Here is a 20,688-nt window from a genome sequence, read left to right on the forward strand (position 1 = left end):
ATTTGAGCTCATGACTGTAATCCTGTTTAGTGTCAGGAAAATGATATCTGATGATCAGTGTCCAAAGCCAGCCCAGGCAGAAAAATCAATAACATTCTTATTGCCAATTAAACATAAAGAAGTCCAAACTGGAGATAGTTCAAATGGTAGTGTGAGACTTGAGACAAAAGCCAAAATAAGGCTGTGAGGCCCTCAATTCAAACTCTACTGTCCCAGTCAAAAGAAAAATAATTTGGTAGACTAGAATAACTTGGTAAATGTAATCACATAAATTAGTAAAATTCTGCATTTTACATATTTTCCTGGAAAATGAGAAGGCTAAAATTATTCAGCTAAAGAAAACTATTAGAAATCTGTAATCCTAGGTGCTGATTGGGAGATCCACTTCACTATCAGCCTGAGTATAAAATGTTTTCAAGAATCCATCTTAGCCAGGCACAGTGGCTCATGCCTGTAATCATAACTATTCAGGAGGCTGAGATCTGAGGATCGGGCCAGCCTGGGCTGGATTTCAAAATGGGAAGTGGGGCTCAAGGAGTAAGGCGGTAGCCTGAGCTGAAGAGCTCAGGGATAGCGCCCAGGCTATTCAAGCCCCACGACCTACACACACCCCAAAAAAACCCATCTTAGAGCTCAAGGACAATGCCCAAACCAAGAGTTCAAGTCCTACAACTGACAAAAAAAAAAAAAAAGAATCCATATTAGCCAACACATGGGCGCAAATGTGTTCAAAGTCATTTAATGGAGTGGGGGAGATCAAGGGCTAGGTGTAGTAGGAGACACTGTCAACCCAGTAACAAAGGGAAGCACAAGATAAGAGGGCCACATAAAGCAAAACCCTATCTTAAAAACAACAAATGCAGGGCCGGCAGTTTAGCCTGGTGGTAGAGTGCTTGTGTAGCATGTATGAAGACCCAGGTTTGATTCCTTGGTACCACATACATAGAAAAAGCCAGAAGTGGTCAGGCACAGTGGTTCATGTCTGTAATCCTAGCTACTCAGGAGGCTGAGATCTGAGGATCAAGGTTCAAAGCCAGGCTGGACAATACAAAGCCCAACAGCCGAGAGACTCTTATCTCCAGTTAATCACTGGAAAATGGGAAGTGGAGCTATGGCTCAAGAGTAGGGCGGTAGCCTTATGCTGAAGAGCTCAGGGACAGCGCCCAGGCCAGAGTTCAAGCCCCATGACCCAAAAGAAAAAAAAAGAAAAAGCCATAAGTGGTGCTGTGCCTCAAGTGGTAGAGCATTAGCTTTGAGAAAGCCCAAGCCCCAGGACTGCGCACCACCCCCCCCACAAAAAAAATGGCTTGTAGAAAACGTAGTAGAGGAGAAGACAGAATCAGGAGGTAACATATCTGTGATAAAAGAGTTTTGCTTTCTTTTTGTACCAGTATCAGAGCTTGATCAGTATGCTTTTTTGACTCAAGATTAGCAACTACCACTTGTGCTACAGCTCCACTTCTGATCTCCTGCTGGTTAACTGAGGATAAGAGTCTCATAGACTTTTCCAGCCAGGATGGTTCTGAACAGAGATAGATCCTCAGATCTGAGCTTCTATGTAGCTCTGATTACAGGTATAAGCCACTGGTGCCCAGCTAAAAAAGTCTAATTTAAGCTGTCTTTCCTCAAGTAAAAACACCAGCATTTAAGACAAATATAAAACATGTATTTTTTTTTTCATTGATTACTTTCTAATATTTTCATCTTTCAATTTAAAAAAATTCAAGTATGTCAATAATGTTTATGAGCTAAAATGGAAACAATCCATATTTATAACTGCTTTTTTTTTCTTTTTTTGTGCGTCACAGTTCAAAGCCAGCTTGGGCTGGGCACTAAAGTCCATGAGATTCTCACTTCCTATTAACCACCAGAAAACCAGAAGTCGCACTGTGGCTCAAGTGGTAGGGTGGTAGCCTTGAGCTGAAGAACTCAGGGACAGCACCCAGGCTACTCCTTGACTGACGCCCATACACACACACACAAAAAAGAAAAAGAAAGAAACAACTGTGAAGATACACCTAAAAGGTATAAAGGATAGTATCAGAAAATGTAGTTTTGTCTGAAGCTATTGTTCAGATGGCTATATGCAAAAGCATTAAATACTAAAATTCAATCAGTTCTTTAGTATATGCGATTCCAAATATTTAGAACCACACACAGAATATTTAGATCTCATATTTTAAATAGAATCACAAAAGATAACAAAATACATGGTCACTGCAGAAAAAAATTAAAAACTAAAATTTTACTCACAGTTTCACCATCCAGTTACAACTAGATACACATGAGTGTACTTTCTCATAGCTTTGGTGTTACATATTTTAATTGAATTATTTTACATATATACAGTTTATTCAAAAACTATAAATAAAGTGGGGTGCCAGTGGCTCTACATGTAATCCTACCTACTCAGGAGGGTGAGATCTGAGGATTGAGGTTCCAAGCTAGCCTGGGCAGGAAAGTCCATGAGACTCTACCTCCAACATACTACTCAGAAAAAGCTGGAAGTGGTGCTGCAGCTCAAGTAGTAGAGCACTAGCCTTGAACACAAAGAAGCTTAGGGATAGCACTAGGCACTGATTTAAGCCCCAAGACAAGCAAAAGAGAAGGAGGAGGAGGAGGAGGTGGAAGTGGAAGAAAAGATGTTAAATATGAACTTCCTTTCAATAAAATCTGAATTTTACTACAAAAGTAATGTATACAAAATCTAAGAATACACAAAGAAAATTTAAAAGAAGAAAATGAAAATTTTCCATTATCCCTAATTGTGGCTGTAACCACAATTAGTATGCTTTCCAAAGTGATGTAGATGTATACTTACATATATATATATATACATATATATATATCTTTAATATCCTAAATTCAAGCATGATTTCATTCTGGAATATTCACAAATCCCATAAGAAAGATGAAATAACAAAAGGATCTGGTGACAGATAATATTACCACTGGGGTTTACTAGTATTTCCCAATTAAAAAAGGAGAATTTATGGTAATTTAATATGACCTTTAAAGATGATAATATTATCTAAGTTCCTGGAGACTGAAAATATCCATTATTTATTCTGGGGTATTCTAAGTTTTATACAGATGGCCTACAGTTTATTTGAAAGGTAAAATACAGATAAGAGGAGCCGGGAGTTTGGCCTAGTAGTTAAAGTGCTTGCCTAGCATGCATGAAGACCCGGGTTCGATTCCTCAGTATCACATACATAGAAAAAAGCCGAAAGTGGTGCTGAGTCTCAAGTGGTAGAGCTCTAGCCTTGAGAAAGTCCAAGGACAGTGCTCAGGCCCTGAGCTCAAGCCCAGGACTGGCAAAAAAATAAAAATACAGATAAGAAATGGAATCAACTTTTTATCCTTTAAATTATTTTTCTAAGGTCACAACAATGGAAAGCTAACAGACAGTGAGAAAAAGATTATAAAGCAAAACACATGAGTCTAGCTGATAACTCATACCTATAACCCTAACTACTCAGGAGCCTGGGCAGCCTATGCAGAGAAGTCCACAAGACTTGAACTCAGAGTGCCAAGTCTACTGCTTGGCATGGCTTAAGCAGTAGACCTCCAGCAAGTGGGCAAGGCCCTAAGTACAAGCCACAATACTAGTATGTATGCACACACACAAAATACAAAAATGAAACAGCAAAAACACTCAACCAAAACAACATCCCAACTCAGAGTCTTCTATCACTGGCATTTTTACTATATGAAATCTAAACTATTCTTAAATTAATATCTTCAATGGAAACAAAAAAAGTCTCTTTAAGCAATGAAGTCTGTAATTTTATATTATTTCAGATAATACGTTTTATTTTTGTCATGATGAATCCTTTTCAACTTCAGTAACTGCACTTAAACTGTTCAGTTTTCTATGTGCATGCATATATAAATTAATAGCATATATAATATATAAATAGTATATATTATTCATGTATGCTTTATACATATAATTTATATATTTAGCTATATAGTATATTATATAATTAATAGACTATAGTATATCATACTATAGTATATTATATAATTAATATACTATATAAAATATAAATTCTTATAAATTATTTCTAATCCTTTTTACTCCTGAAAAGATTATTGAAATAAAGTCTGCTTTGGTTCTACTTAGCACCCCCTCCCTGTTTTTTCTTTTAACTATAACTAAAGTTCATCCTGGCCTGGGAAGTCTCATTTACTTTCATTTCTTTAAATCATTGCCCTTTCGTATGCTAACCCTTTACTAAGCATCTATAGTGCCAGGAGCTAGTGGGTCACACCTGTAATCCTAGCTACTCAGGAAGCTGAGATCTGAGGATCAGGATCGTGGTTTGAAGGCAACCCAGGAAAAAAAAGTTCCTGTGGGACTCTTTTTTTTTTTTGGGGGGGGGGGGGAGAAAGGAAGGGTCATGGGGCTTGAACTCAGCCTGGGTGCTGTCCCTGAGCTCTTCAGCTCAAGGCTACCACCTTACCTTGAGCCAAGCCCCACTTCCCGTTTTCTAGAGGTTAATTAGAGATGAGAGTCTCAGGTTCTTTTGTTCCTGGGCTGGCTTTGAACCACGATCCTCAGATCTCAGCCTCCTGAGTAGCTAGGATTACAGGCTTCCTGTGAAACTTTTTTCTCCAATTAACCACTCAAAAACTCGACATGGAGCTGTGGTTCCAAGTGGTAGGGCACAAGCTCTCAGCAAAGGAGCTCAAGGACAGCACCCAGGTCCTGAGTTCAGGCCCACAATCACCACCACCACCAACAAAAATCTTTAGCTTTTATTACCATATGCACTTGTGTAATTAATTTTCAGCTGGATATCTTCACATGAATATTTCTTGCCCTGTCATCTCAGCATCACCATCACATGGGTACAAATGACCCAATTCATTTGGACACCACTCCTTCACACTGTGCATCCAACACTTGCCATTTACCACTTGGGCCTGCTGAGTTAAATTCTCGTCTGTATCTTCATCTAGCCTTTATATTCCAACTATTCATTAATTTCTTCATGGAATTAATTCAATAACCTTTTAATTGACTTCCTGTTTTCTTCCATTTCTACCTTCAAACCTCAAAATACTAGTCACATCATGTTACTCTCTTAACAGTTGGGACATATTTACATGGCCTAGATTCTCAACTCCTTAGTAAGCCTTCAAGTCCTCTGTAACTTTATCTTTGTCACTACAGATTCTGTTCATCCTATAATATAACTATAGGGTATAAACTATTTCCTGATGAACACTCTGTATTTGTCTGCCTCCAAATTTTTTTGTTTGTTTTTTTGCCAGTCCCTGGGCTTGATCTCAGGGCCTGACACTGTACTTGGGCTTTCTCAAGGCTAGTGCTCTACCACTTGAACCACAGCACCACTTATGACTTTTTCTATGTATGTGGTACCAAGGAATGGAACCAGGGTTTCATGTACGCTAGGCAGGCACTCTACTGGCCAAGCCTCAGAATTTTTAATTGTGTTTTCTGTTTACCTATCAAAATGAAGTAGCATAAAAGGTTATTTTATATGGTTTTATATTTTACCTAGAATAAATCCAAGAATAATCCAAGTAACTGTTCAACAAACTTCTGAATTTCACCTGTCAACATTCTACACACTCTTCAAAAACTAGCTTAAAAACTATAACCTCTTGGGGCCGGGAGTTGGCCTAGTGGTAGAGTGCTTACCTAGCATGCACGAAGACCTGGGTTCGATTCCTTGGTAACACATACATAGCAAAAAGCCAGAAGTGGTGCTGTGGCTCAAGTGGTAGAGCTCTAGCCTTGAGAAAATCCAGGGACAATGCTCAGGCCCTGAGCCCAAGCCCAGGACTGGCCAAAATTGAATAAAATTGGTTTCCCCCCTTCCCAGATGTTACTTTTCTTTGTATCTCTAACACTTCTGGCAATGGCCATATGTTTAGTCCTAAGGGATGTATAAGGTCTGGGAAATAATTTGGCCTGGCCTTGACCTTGCATGCAACCCCAGGTGGGACTTGAAATTCAGTAAATATAAGAGCTTTGGAAAAATGAAATTCAATAAATCTACCTATTCAAACAATGCTATAAATATCCAAATACTATGCAGTTAAAAAGGTTTTTCACACCTGCTACTGGAGCTCATCCCAGTAGTCCTCTTATGTATTCTCCCCTGAAGCATAGTATTTAACAAGCTAAGTCAAGATTTACTGTCAAAACTCTGTAAGCTTGGAACAGTGGATCACATCTATAAGCTCTGCTATTTGGAAGGCAGAAAAGCAGAAGAACTTCAGCTGAAGTCAGCCCAAGTAAAAATGTCACCAAGATTCTATCCTGAACAAGATGGGCATGGTATTCCACAACTATAATTCCAGAACATACATGGGAGACAGAGGTAGGAGGATCATAATTCAAGGTAGATGGAGGCAAGAAGGTGATCCTACCTGAAAAAAGTGAAAAATAACTAAAAAGGGGGTATGACTCAAGTGGCAGAGCACTTGCCTGTGTGTGTGTGTGTGTGTGTGTGTGTATTTATGTTTATATATCTAGTACCAGTATAAATATCACAAGAAGCAAAATAAAACCAGACAGTTTAGAGCAAAATAATAATAATAAAATACACTGGACTCATTTTGTACACCTTCTGAGGTACAGACAAAACTCTGGAGACTATACTAAACTATATAAACTTATTATTATTACTTTTTGCCAGTTCTGGGGCTTGAGCTCAGGCCTGAGCACTGTCCTTGGACTTTCTCAAGGCTAGAGCTCTACCAATTGAATTACACACCTTTTCTGGATTTTTTATGTATGTGGTACGGAGGAATCGAACCCCGGTGTTCGTGCTTGCCACTAGGCCAAACCACTCTACCCTAGTGGCTTCTACCACTAGGCCAAAATCCTGGCCCTAAACTATATGAATTTTGTTTTGTTTTGTTTCCAGAAACACTGCTGTTTTATGTCTTGCATTCATTGTAGTTTAATACTCTAAAATGTTTGTCAAATACACCTACAATATTCAATTCCTTTAAAAGTTAGTTCAAGCACAAATGGTATTAACTTTATTCTCGTTCCCCTTCTTTCTTTCTCCCACCTGTCACCCCCCATTGTCAACCCTTCTCTTCCAGTTTTAGGTCACCTTCCCCTAAACCTTGTTTAATATATCCAGTAAAGATTAATAATCTTTTTTTCTTCCCCAGTTCTGGAGCTTGAACTTAGGGCCTAGGTGCTGTCCTTGGGCTTCTTTTGCTCAAGGCTAGCACTCTACCACTCAAGCCACAGCACCACTTCCAGCTTTTTCTGTTTCAGTGGTACTGAGGAATCGAACCCAGGGCTTAATGCATGTTAGGCAAGCACTCTACCACTATGCCACATTCCCAGCCCTAGATTCATTATCATTTTAGGGACTCAATTGTAAACCATTTGAGGCCAGAAAACTTATCTACTGATCTGGGACACATGAAAGTCCATCTCCACTGGACACTTAAATATTTGCACAGTCAACTAGTTTAGACTAATACTCTCATTATACAGATAAAGAATCTGGAAGTTTTACAATGTTTATCCAGTGTCCTGGCTGCTCTTTACTGATAATGTGACATCCTCGTTACCTAAGGCACTTCATTTATTATTGGTCACTTAGAAGTTCAGTAATATATGGAACAGCAGTAAAATTTTCCTTAGAAACCAAAAGCAAAACAATTTAGGGCTACAAATATATATAAGAAGACAAAAGGAAACTTACATGATAATATCTATTTATTACTAAAATACTATATACTACTTTATTTCCAAATAAGATGTCTTGGTCATCTGATTGTTAAAAAAAGTGCTCATGCAAACTATAATATATTGCTCTGAAACATGTATATATCTAAATTATATTTCAAACCTAAGTTGCATCTTAGGCTTTTTCAAACTTGTGTCTACCCAAAGCAATTATTTAGTTACAATTTAGACTTCAGGCTAATATAGAAAATGAGTCAGGCACTGTTGGCTCACACCTGTAACCCTAGCTACTCAGGAGGCTGAGATCTGAGGATCAAGATTCAAAGCCAGCTGGGGCATTAAAGTCCCTTGAGACTCTTATTTCCAATTAACCACGGAAAAGGGGAAGTGGTGGTGTGGCTCAAGTGGTAGAGCAGTAGCCTTGAGTTCAGGGACAAGGGTCAGGCCTGGAGTTCAAGTCCCACAACCCAACAACAAAAAAAAGAAATGATTCCTTATATACCTAAGCATGGTCTAGCAAACCCATCATTTATAAAGTAACATTACATACAAGTACAAAAAAGTGAGCGACCCAGAACTGCATCTTCTTGAAACCACATGCTACTTTTTGCTATCAAAATGTAAGCATTTTTTTCTCCTGTTCTAATGAATGTTGGACATAAAGTATCTTAAGTAAATCTGCAATGTTGTAATTTTAACGTTTAAGTACGGAGACTATTAAATCAACTGAGAATTGCTAATGCACATTAGCCAGTAGGAATGATGGCTCCAAGAAACTTCCTTTAAGTAGGGTGGAAGGTATGACTGGAGAGCATGCTCACCTAGCAAGCCTGAATTGAGGCTCAAGATTCAAGCCTCAGTGCCATAAACAAACAAATTTACCTCTATGTAAAAGTTCCTCTTTCCGTTTGCAAGAGTAAGATCTGTTACATACACAATGCTTTTGAAACATCTATAGCTTAGTCAAATCTAAATGCTCTTCTTTAGCACTTAGATGGAGCCAGCCTCATGCCTCATTCTACACTGATTTCAAATCTGTGAAACTTGACAGACTAGAGGAACTCTACAGTTCCTTCTGAGTTTAAAATCTTGTGCATCAATTTGGAGTGGATTTTTACTAAAAATTAATAGCACAGGAGTGGGTTGTCTTGTCTGAATCATAGCGATAATGCATTGATAGAAGTATGGAAATCAGTTTCTCTCTTCCTGGGTGCCCAGCTTCCAGCCCACATACACCTCCCCACACACCAGGCCCCCGCCCAGAGCTGCTCCTCCTCTTGGGGTTCTCAGCTATCGTCCAGGCACCTATCAGCGCCGCCCCTCGGTCCCTGGCCCAGCCCATCCTCGCTCAGACACGTGTGAGGGTGTGTTTGTGTCAGTCTGTCAGTCCCACCCGAGATGGGGCTAGCTTACCGAGAGAGAAGCGCCAACTTCTGCTCAAGCAGCATCTCCAGCTTCTGGCCCTGTTTGGAGATCCAGTGATCCACGCCGTGCAGGCGGTAGCACGTCTCCAGCATCGACCTGAAGTCCGCCACAAACTCCGTGATGCCCCGGTACTGGCCGCTGGCGAACTTCTCCTCCATCTTCAGCAGACACAAGCCCTGGCCCGGCTGCGGCGGGACTGGGCGACCGCCCCGACTCGCGCCGCGCGGCCCCTCGGCAGCCTCCTCTTCCCCGGTGGCAACGCCTCCCAAGGGCTGCAGGAAGGGGGCAGTGAGGCCCCTGTGCTTCTCCTGCAGGAACTCGCCCAGGATGCGGTAACCCTGCTGCAGCTCGTGGGTCAGTTCCTGCTCCTTGCAGCCACCGCCCGCGACCCCCTTCGTCTCCGTCGCCGCCTCCTCCGGGTCCTCGGCGTCCTCCGGCGAGGAGGCGCTCCTCCTGCGGGCCGGCGCCGGGGCCGGGGCCAGGGCCGCTGCCACCTCCTCCTCGCCCTCTGCCACGGCCGCCGGTGGCGACCGCTCCTCTTCCCCAGCCGGCTCCATCTCCCCGGGAGGCTCGGGCACGCTCATGCTCCCGGCCAGGCCCAGGCTGGGAGACGCGGAGCGGCCGCTCGAGACGCCAAGGGACGCAGGAGCGCGGGGCCGCTTCCTCACGGCTCGGCCGTGCCGCGCAGCCCGTGCTGCATCGGGCCTCGTCCTCTTTCTGCCGCCGGCTCGGCTCGGTGCGCGCGGGGGTCTCGAGCTCGCCGCCGGCGGGGCGGGGTTACATGGCGCGCGGGGAGGGGGAGAGGAGAGCCCGGGTGCCCTCCTCTCTCCCCTCCCCCGGCGGCGCGCGCGCGGCCCTCGCTGGCTTCACCCCTCCGACGCCCGCCCGCCCGCCCGCCCGCCCGTCGGTCGGTCGCCGCCGCCGCCGCTCTCCACCGCCAAGCCTCGCGGGGCCGCGGCCTCGGGGCCCCACCCCCTCCCGGGCCGGCGGGGGGCGGGGAGGGGGCGAGGAGGACGAGGGGCTCCCCTCTCTCCTCCCCGGGGTGGGCCGCAGCGCTGGGCCGCGGCGGACCCGGCTCCTCCTCTCCCTCACCCCCTTCCCGCCCCTCTCTACCTGCGGGGGACCTGGGCAGAAGGAGGCGGCGTACGGACGGGCCTGGCGACAACTGTCAGTTAGGAGCCCTACTGGGCGGGGAGGGGGGGGAAGGGAGGAGGGGAGGGGCGGGGAGGGCACTCAACCCTCCGGGCCGAGCTAAGCTACAGAAAGAGGGAAAGAAAGAGGCACCGTCGCCATCCCCTCTGCGCGTGCGTAGTAGAACAAAATCGTCCCCGCTGTCCTCGCGCTCCGCCCAGCTTTGCGAAAGCGCTGACTTCGGCTCGGACACCGGACCCAGGCCCGGAACGCCGCGCGGGAGAGTGACGTCACTAGTGCGCGTGCCACTGTAAAGGGCGGGGTGGAGAGGGAAGCAGAGCGCCTGCGCCAACAGTGCTCTATGTGAAAACCTAGCCGCCAAAGAGGCTTCAATCATTCCGACTAAACTGATTTGCGAGAAATACTGTAATCCCTAAAATCTCTCTTCTATCCTAAAAGAAAATGAATAATGTGAAGGCACAAAATGCAAGTCCTCCATGGTAAAATTTACATGCCCTTTGTATTAATACTTCGTACTAACATGCCCTTTTAAGGACTGCCAAATTTGAAATCCCCAAAGTTCTTGGTTTGTCCATAAATATCATTTGAAAGAAAACACTGAGATGGGAACTTTTTTTTTGAGCTTTAGAGTACTTCACTTCATTCCATACGCACAGATTTGACAGGGAAGATCTAATATCAGACATTTGTAATTTATTAGACAATTACGTTTGTAGTGCTCTTCGGAGGTTGAAGACGTACCTCAGCTTAGGAAAGAAAAAGAACAAGGACCAGACCTATTTCAGCAACTGAAAAACAAATGTGCCTACCTGGCTATCCCTCGTTTATTTTGATGAAAGTCCAAGAATCCAGATCAACCATATTCAATCTTGTTTTTAGGCACCAGCCCTATTTCATGACTTGTTCCTTATTGAGCCTTATGTCACTAAACACTATATTCATTATGTCCCTTAATCCTTACAATCATTTAATCGTTTTAATCATTTAAATCATTTTACTCTGTAATAAAGTAATCTGGACGAGCACGGTGGCTCACGCCTGTAATCCTAGCTACTCAGGTGGCTGAGATCTGAGAATCGCGATTCAAAGCCAGCCCAGCCACTACAGCCAAGGCACTAAAGTCCATTTGGAGACTTTTATCTCCACTTAACCACCAGAAAACCGGAAGTGGCGTTGTGGCTCAAATGGTAGAACAGTAGCCTTGAGTTGAGCTCAGGGACAAAATTAAAAAATTAAAAACATGTACACACACACACACACACACACACACACACACATCTCAACTTTCATAAAGAAGCAAGATGATAGTAATCCTAGCTATTATGAAAGCAGAACAGGCCCTAGAACTTTAAAAAATCCACTCTAGGGGCCAAGAGTTTGACTTAACTAGTGGAAGAATGTTTGCCTAGCCTGCCCAATACCCAGGGTTCGATTCCTTGGTACCACATACATAGAAAAGCCAAGAGATAGAGCTCAAGTGATAAAGCAGTAGCCTTGAGAAATCCCAAGGAAAGTGCTCAGACCCTGAGTTCAAGCCCCAGGACTGACAAAAAAAAATTCTATTATACAAGAAATGTAGGTATATTATATAAGGAATATTGCCATTTGATTCCATATATAAGGCAACTTTCTTAAAACTTTCAAGTAGTTGAGGGTCAATGGCTCAAATCTATACTCCTAGCTATCAGAGGGCTGAGATCTGAGGATTTTGGTTCAAAGCTTGCTCAGGCAGAAAATTCCATGAAACTCTTATCTCAACTACCAAAAAAGCAGGAAGTGGAGAGTGACTCAAACAGTAGGGCATTAGTCTTGAACAAAAACAAAAGCTCAGGACAGTGCCCAGGCCTTGAGTTCAAGCCTTGGGACTGAACAAAACAAAACAACCTTTTGAGGTTGATTCTATTTATTTTAAATAACTCACAATTATAACCATACTATATGTAGCATTCTTAATTTTCTCCTCTCCCACCATTAAAAATTATATGGAATGGATAAGAAACATATCTAAGATCACAACTTTATATCCCTGTCTACAGTGTCCTAACCTACCAATGTGGAGTAGTAAGGGATGAACTGGAAAATACCAACATAAAAGGAATTCTAAACTCAAAAAACAAGACAGAGATACAAGCATTAGAGATGAATTAACAGTGAGGCTTTATTGAGCACTTACTGTTCTTAAATATTTGCTGAATACATACACGGTACTCACAATAGCCCCAGGAAATCACAATAGATGTATTTAAGTTTTAGGATGATTAATGGAATATAAAGCTTTTTTCTACCCTACAAAAAGCTCAATCCTAAAGACTGACATTACAATGAACAGAATTAACTTACAGAGATGTTTTCTTATAATGTACTTATATTGATAAATGACTAGTTTCAAAGCTGTTTTCTTTTTAATATTTAAAGGTAGAATTAAGGGGCCAGGAGTTTGGTGTAGTGGCAGAGTGCTTGCCTAGCATGCACAAAAACCCGGGTTCGATTCCTCAGTACCTCATACAGAGAAAAAGCCAGAAGTGGTGTTGTGGCTCAAGTGGTAGAGCTCTAGCCTTCAGAAAGCTAAAGGACAGTGGCCAGGCCCTGAGTTCAAGTCCCAGGACTGGCAAAAAAAAAAAATTTAAGTTTTTTTTCACTTTTGGTATAAAATGTCATTCAGTGCTGCTATATTTGCTAGGAACTTCCTCAGAACAGGAATCTATTTAGGTCTCATTCTGAAACAAGTCTTCAGCTCTTGTTGAACTGCTTGGCAGGGGAAAAAAAGTAGCATACATACACAAACAAATAGTTCACTAAAACATATACACTTATTCCCACAAACACTGATAACTTGCTATTTTTCAAACACAGTTTTACAGCATGTTACATGCTACCAATGTTAGACGCACTAGGAACCATAATTCAGTAACTATAATTTTTGTTCGGGATAGCTCTTTTAAATGGGGAACAGTTTAAAGAGATTTAAACTTCTCACAACCCTCAGCTGAACACCTTGTGAATGGGAATTTGGATATGTTGCAACTGGTTCTCAGGAATACATTATTTAAAAGTCCACATACATGGGCCAGGCACAGTGGCTCACACCTGTAATCCTAGCTACTCAGGAGGCTGAGATCTGAGGATAGCAGTTCAAAGCCAGCCCGGGTACTAAAGTACATGAGACTCTCATCTCCAACTAACCACTAAAAAACCAGAAGTGGGGCTGTGGCTCAAAGGGTAGGGCAGTAGCCCTGAGCTGAAGACCTCATGGACAACACCAGTAGCCTTGAGCTGAAGAGCTCACGAACAGTGCCCAGGGCCAGAGTTCAAGCCCCATAACAAAACAAAACAAAACAAAACAAAACAAAACAAAACAAAATTACATACATTATAAAGAAAACTCTCATATTCACATTCACAGCAAAATCTTGAAACTCACTCTCAGTTCAAGCATTCTACCACCACCATTAAAATCAGGAGTAGTAGTATCAAGGAATAATTAGCCTGTCACAACTTCAAAGATGTTTGTCCTGGAAGTTCTGTCTTACCTTTGTGAGCTCTTAGTATCTTGTCACAGCACGACTTCTTGGCACAAGTTAACGGCAGCATTGATATTTGTTCAGACAAACCGCGATAACTTATATTTACTGCACACCACATAGAAGAAAGTGACAAACATTCTAAAACAACTGTAAGCATGAATTATTACCAAGGCCTATGTTTAAGAGATAAAACATGCAAAGTATACAAAAGGCTGTGACTAGTCCTAGAGACACACTGGGGACGAAATATAACCACTTAGCAAGGAGAGAACAGTTCTCTCATTTATAATTAGTAGTCACTTTTATTAGGAGTTACTTTTATGGCAGATGATATTCAAGTAGTATTAAAGTGCTTCAAGCAAGATTTAGCAATTCACGTAAGGCTTCCTGCTGTTCATCATCAAGATGGGATATGCATTCCAACCATAAATCTTCAGAAGTCTGTACCTGGCGAACAACATTAGCTAGGCGTTTGGCACAAGGATCTTCATAGTTAATAGTGTCACTGATTTTTCCTTCTGCAATTATACTGATGATTTTGGGAAGATTGGAATTATTTGGGCCAACAACAACTGGATGGTTACTTTCAATTAAGTCACAGAGAAAATTCAAAGTCTGAATAGCTTCCTCTTTATCTTCATGCAGTGGGAGCCAGGATAACCAGTGTGGAAGAACTTCATCTACATTGACACAGTTAGGCTTAAACTTCAAAATCTTCCCTATTGCTGAGATACAGTTTTCTGTAGCAATGACATTTTTTTTGGTTTTGGAATTTGCACACTTAATAACTTTCACTAAGAGTGGAACGGCTTCTGAACATAAAGAACGATAATCATCTCCCCCAAATTGTGCCATAACACCCAGGCCATAAGCAGCAGCTTGCCTAACTTCTGGGTTATTATCTCGCATATTTAGTAGCATTGGCCACCGAAAATATTCCACATATTTAAATGAAGTTGGACTACAGTGCTCTATGATATCATCAAATATGCATAATCCCCACTGTCTGTCTGGCCATGGCCTACTTGAACAAATTAGATTTACAATTAATGGAAGAAGCTGTTCAAACCATGGTAAAATCTTTTCCTTATAAGTACTAAATAATGAGTGCAAAATATCTGATACTTTGGTCAGAATATAAACATCACATTCATCTTCATCTTGCAGAGACATCTCAACTTGCTGGTCATAGTTCTCTTCTTGCCTTTTAACCTGTCGCATCTCCTGGTTTTTAAAATGTCCTTCAAGTTTTGCCTTCAGAATTCCTCCTAATTCTTCCAAGTGTTCATCATTAAGGCAACCATCTCCCATTACCTCAATGGACTTTGCAAAAGAATTCATAATTTCTGAGAGGACATCTGTATCAGGTTCAGTCCCAATAGCTTTGATTAGAGGATCACATATCAGCTGCCACAGCTGTGAAAGATACTCTGGGCCACGAATTCTTGCACATTCTAGGAGAAAAGGCATGGCTTCTGCAGCTGCCACTCGAACATTGTCATGAAAATAAAATTTCAATAAAGGAACCATCAGTTTTACAACTTGGTCTGTATAATCCACAAATCCTTCCTTTAACTCCTTAGCATAATAAACCAACATCTGGCAAGCAGTTGCTTTTGCTTCAAGTCCTGAAGTTTTAATTCCAAAACTCTGCTGGTCTCCAAGATTTACAAATTGCCAGCCATCATCATCACTCATATTCTCCACATCTTGTGTGTCTAAGAGAGCAACATCAGGTTTAGCTGAAGCAGTCTTAATAAGAGGCTCAATAACCAGTGGAAGGTACTGCTCAAAATCTTTTCCAAGAATTTTACACATCCTAGCCCATGCCGAAACCATGTAAGAAGTCTGAGGGTCATCATCTTCCATATTATTTAAGTCTTCTTGTGTCTTCAACAACAGCTGCATCACATTTGATGTATCTTGCATAAACTTTTCTTTCCCAACAGCAAGACCAACATGGCTAATGCACTCAATCGTTTTTCCTCTCAGAAGCTTAAGTTCCTTCTGAACAGCAAGCTCAACAACATGAGTTAGGGAGGGCATAAATATGTCATAATATGGAATGAATTTTTCTTCTATTGTGTCTGCAACTGAGGCAATGGTTGTCACCAGCTGTTCCAAGGCCAACTTAGTCCCATTTCGAATCAATTCTTGAAGCTTAATTACCAAGATAGAATGCAGATTTTTCACCATATTATCCAAATATAGAACTAGCAATGATTTGGGGCAGTCTTCAATAAAAATAATAAGAGCAGAAGCTGCATGAGATTGCACCCGTTGATTACCTTGATTTTCCATGGTACGCAACAAAGCTGCAATCACTGTCTCATGGAATTTCTTTTGGAAACCAGGGGCAAAATCTGTAGCCATCTGTCCAAGTGTAGTACAGGCTGCAGCCCTCACCCTTGGATGAGGATCCTGAAGAAAAAGCAAAACTGAGTTAACTGTTTCATCTAGGATTGGTTCCATTTGCTGATGGCAACCTTCTCCAATCGCAGATAAGGCCATTAATCCAGCATGTCGATACTTCCAGTCAGGACTCTGAAGCATTTGCATGATATGATCTTTGGTCATTGGTAAGACCACTTTTCCACCAAGCCCACATGCTAGTCTGTCTAGTGCACTCTCAGCAGCAACTGCATTACTGTCAAAATCATCTTCTTCCATTTCATCAGCATTTACCCAATCCTCATCATCTTGTAGATCAACCATCATTGCTAATATATGAGGAACTGCCTGTGCAATAATATTTGTATGTTTTTTCAACATTGGAGTAGCAGTTTCGGACAAGGTCACAATTACTTCCAGGGCCAGCTGGCGTTGAAGATTACTAAGCCTAGTGTCTCCACATAATTTCAGGCTCAGTTGTAGAGTATCTTCTAAATAAGGACCCAAGTACTTAGGTACAGTGTCTGCGATCTCAACAAGAGATTCTAGCACAGAATCATCATCCTGGTAGCAGGAATCATTCACAGCCTGTAGGATTCCAGGAAGCAAGTCTGCAAAGTCTTTGAAAAGAGCAATATTGTTCTCGTTAGCAAGAACAAACGCAGCTGCGGCCCTAGCGGATAATGTTCTGATTGCTGGATGTTCTTGATCTTGAATACATTGGTCCAACAACCTTTTGATGATATCCAAATCATGCCGGTCTTGGTTCCCAAAAATCCCAGGAAAGTGCCAGAAAACGTGAAGCGCAACTTCCCACAGAACCACATTTTTAGCGTAGATCGAGTCAATAAGGAACTTCAGACCTTCTGGCCAGTGGTTAGTGCCATCCTCATCTATCAAATTCCTGGCCAGCACCGCAAAAATATCGCAAAGCTTTTTCCTCATGCTAGCGTGCGTTTCTAACTTCACAGCCAGTATGAGTTCTATCTTGACATCCCTCTGCACCTCGGAAGGCAGGTTCGGATAGACCTCCTCAAATCCAGAGGACAAAAGCCGTCGTAGCAGGGCGGCAGCCATTTGTCTCACCTCATAACCCGCTCTTCTATTCCTGACGGCATCTAAGAGGAATGTCGTCTTACACAGACCTGGGATATTCTCATAGATTTCCTCTGCTTGCCTCCGTACCATACAGCTTGGATTGATGAGGTTCTTCAGGAGCTGGTAGAACTCTTGCTTTTCCGACACGGCCGCCGGCACCCCTGCAGATCCGGCCGCCGCCATCGCGCTCTGTCAAAGCCTCTGCGACAGGGAAGAAGGGCGGGGGGCCCCCCGCGGCTCGGGACGTGACGTCAGCGACGCGACGGAGGAGAGGGGCGGGGCGCGGCTCCCTCTGCTACCGGGGTGCCGGTTGCTAAGCGCTGGGAGGCTTGGAAGCCTGGATGAAGTTTCTGAGAGGTGTGCACGGGTGCCCATGTTGGTGATTTCCCTCCCCGCCCCCCGCCATTCATTTTTTTCCGATAAATATTCACCTGCAGGGGAGCAGTGGGAAAAAAATATGTTACCATTAATTAGATTCGATTAGGATTAGGAGGGAGTTTCCTCTGTGTTTCTAAACTGTGTTGTTATTACTCTGATCATCTAAAACCAGTAAGTGCATTCTGAGAAAAGTGTAAGAAGTCAATCACAAAGGACCATAGATTGTGTGATTCCACTTATAGGAAAACTTTTTTTTTAAACCAACTCTATACAGACAGAAATTAGTACTTGCACACACACACACACACATACACACATATATATATGTATATATATATATATATGGCTGGCTTTGAACCTTGATCTTCAGATCGCAGCCTCCTGAGTAGCCAGGATTACAGGCGTGAGCCGACGCACTCAGCTACCATAATTTTTGAATAATGAAAATGTCTTATAATTGATTTGTGATTATTGCACAACATGGTTATACTAAAAACTATCAAGTTGTGTGATTTAAACTGGAAAATTGTATGATACATAATACTATAATGAAGTGGCTTATAAAATAAGGCCGATAAGAGAATAATGATTATGATTTACTCCTGACTACCACATCTATACAGTAGAACAGTAGTGCTCAAACTTGGGTAGTTATCAGAATCTTTTGGACTTTAGATTAGAATAGAAAGGGCTGGGAATGTGGCTTAGTGGTAGAGTGAGTACCTAGCATGCATGAAACCCTAGGTTCGATTCCTCAGTACCACATAAACAGAAAAGCCAGGCGAAGTGGCACTGTGGCTCAAGTGGTAGAGTGCTAGCCTTGAGCAAAAGAAGCTCAGGGGTGCCTAGGCCCTGAGTTCAACCCTGGACTTGCAAAAGAGAGAGAGAGAGAGAGAGAGAGAGAGAGAGAGAGAGAGAGAGAGAGAGAGAGAGAGAGAGAGAGAGAGAGAGAGAGAGGGAGAGAGAGGGAGAGAGAGGGAGAGAGAGGGAGAGAGAGGGAGAGAGGGAGAGAGGGAGAGAGGGAGAGAGGGAGAGAGGGAGAGAGGGAGAGAGGGAGAGAGAGAGAGAGAGAGGGAGAGAGAGAGAGAGAGAGAGAGAGAGAGAGAGAGAGAGAGAGAGAGAGGAAGAAAGCAAGAAAGCAATTGAGTATTCTAGAAAATAATCTGGAGTAGAACTTTCCTCTTATTTCCTAACAAATTTTGTATTTTTTATTGTGTCACATATTACATTGTGTCTAAACTGAAGTTATGAAGTTATTCAATTATTAAAGTCCTAGCTATACTTTAGTGTAAAAATGTAGAGTTTATTCTAAGAAACAGACATCCCTACGACAAATATGGATTCTTTAACTGAGGCAGCAATGACAATCCAAAAGAGTGATGAAGTCTTGCCCTGTGTTAGCACATTTTAATCTTACACAGATTCACTGCGTTAACAGGATATGTCTCATATTAATTTTTTTTGCCAGTCCTGGGGCTTGAACTCAGGGCCTGGGCACTGTCCTTGGACACTTTTTGCTCAAGGCTAGCTACTTGAGCCATAGCACCACTTCCAACTTTATCTGTGTATGTGGTTCCAGGGAATTGAACCCAGGGCTTTGTGCATGCTAGGTGAGCACACTGCCACCAGGCCAAGCTCCTGGCTCCATCTAATACTAATTTTAGGCGAGGAATAGAAATACAAGATGGTTAGGGATTCACCTAACATGACACATCTTAGTCTTTTTTTTTCTGTATATGTGGTACTGAGGAATTGAACCCAGGCCTTTGTACATGCTAGGCAAGTACTCTACCACTTAGGCCACACTCCCAGTCCCCCACATCTTAGTCTTAATCCCCACCTCTTCTGAAAGCAACACTAGTACTATTTACCACATAACTTCCCATAACTATTCCTCACTTTTGCAACACCATCACAGGCCATCATATGTTGCAAAGAAAGTCCTGTTTTTAAATTTCACCAGGAAGACTTCTTTTTTTGCCAGTCCTGGGCCTTGAACTCAGGATCTGAGCACTGTCCTTTGGCTTTCTCAAGGCTAGAGCTCTACCACTTGAGTCACAGCACCACTTCTGGCTTTTTCTATGTATATGTGGTTGGTACCAAGGAATCAAACCCAGGTCTTTGTGCATGTTAGGCAAGCACTCTATCACTAGGCCAAACTCCTGGCCCCAGGAAGACTTATTTTCAACTTTTTAAGGATGCATAGGCACACAAAAATAGGAAAACCATAGTTTCATATCACGAGATCATACCACACGTAGATGGTCAGATAAATTATTTTGTAATATGAAGCCCTGTTCTCTAAGCATTGCTCTTATTCTGTAGACAACATCAAAAACATTTGAGATACTCATTTTAAAATAATAAGTTTAGTGCCTTGCCTCTATTGAACCAGAATTTTTGGTGAAAGTTAAATAAGAATATTGGCTTTTTGTGTAAATATTCAGATTTGAGAATCATTGATAATTTGAGTCTAAGATCTTGAATCTAGTTCTGCATCTTTCACACTGTTTTTTCTTAGTGTTCCTTGAAAACATTGGCTGCAGGTTCTCAACATTTGATGGTTTTTTAAAAATAGGGAGATAAAGAGTGAACAAATGCAGCAATGATACTCACTAGACACTACTGAAAATGAACTATACAGGGGGACAGGATGGAAAAACTAGAAATGAGGGAAGGAAAGGGTAACATCCAAAAAGAAATAGGGGCCGGAAGTTTGGCCTAGTGGTTAAAGTGCTTGCCTAGCATGCGTGGAGACCCGGGTTCGACCCTTGGTACCACATACATACAAAAAAGCTGGAAGTGGTGCTGAGGCTCAAGTGGTAGAGCTCTAGACTTGAGAAAGTCCAAGGACAGTGCTCAGGACCTGAGCTCAAGCCCAGGACTGGCAAAAAAAAAAAGAAAGAAAAAGAAATATACTCATTACTTAACTTACGTAAATGTAACCCCTTTGTAGATCACCTTTATAATAACTAAAAATATATATTTAAAAATTAATTAAAAGGGAAAAGATATATATTGAACTTG

The 20,688-nt window shown here is 42.2% G+C and overlaps 2 protein-coding genes across 3 annotated transcripts in view; both read right to left on the reverse strand.

Moving 5' to 3' along the window:
• Brd10 (bromodomain containing 10) overlaps positions 1-9,792 on the reverse strand; it is an 86,429-nt gene extending 76,637 nt beyond the window's left edge. For both annotated transcript variants that reach the window (XM_090329949.1, XM_090329948.1), the window contains exon 1: positions 9,107-9,792. In XM_090329949.1, the coding sequence (XP_090186075.1) occupies positions 9,107-9,702 (596 nt within the window). In that variant the 5' untranslated portion in view covers positions 9,703-9,792. The remainder of the gene's footprint in view (positions 1-9,106) is intronic.
• A 4,284-nt stretch (positions 9,793-14,076) lies between these two features.
• Ranbp6 (RAN binding protein 6) lies at positions 14,077-17,469 on the reverse strand. The gene has a single exon (XM_090329950.1). It carries the CDS (start codon positions 17,464-17,466, stop codon positions 14,149-14,151), a length of 3,318 nt encoding a protein of 1,105 aa, XP_090186076.1. The 5' UTR covers positions 17,467-17,469; the 3' UTR covers positions 14,077-14,148.
• Between the last annotated feature and the right edge of the window lie 3,219 nt (positions 17,470-20,688).

The sequence above is a fragment of the Megascapheus bottae genome, chromosome 3, assembly GCF_031878675.1.
Source record: "Megascapheus bottae isolate mThoBot1 chromosome 3, mThoBot2.hap1, whole genome shotgun sequence".
Lineage (NCBI taxonomy): Eukaryota > Metazoa > Chordata > Mammalia > Rodentia > Geomyidae > Megascapheus > Megascapheus bottae.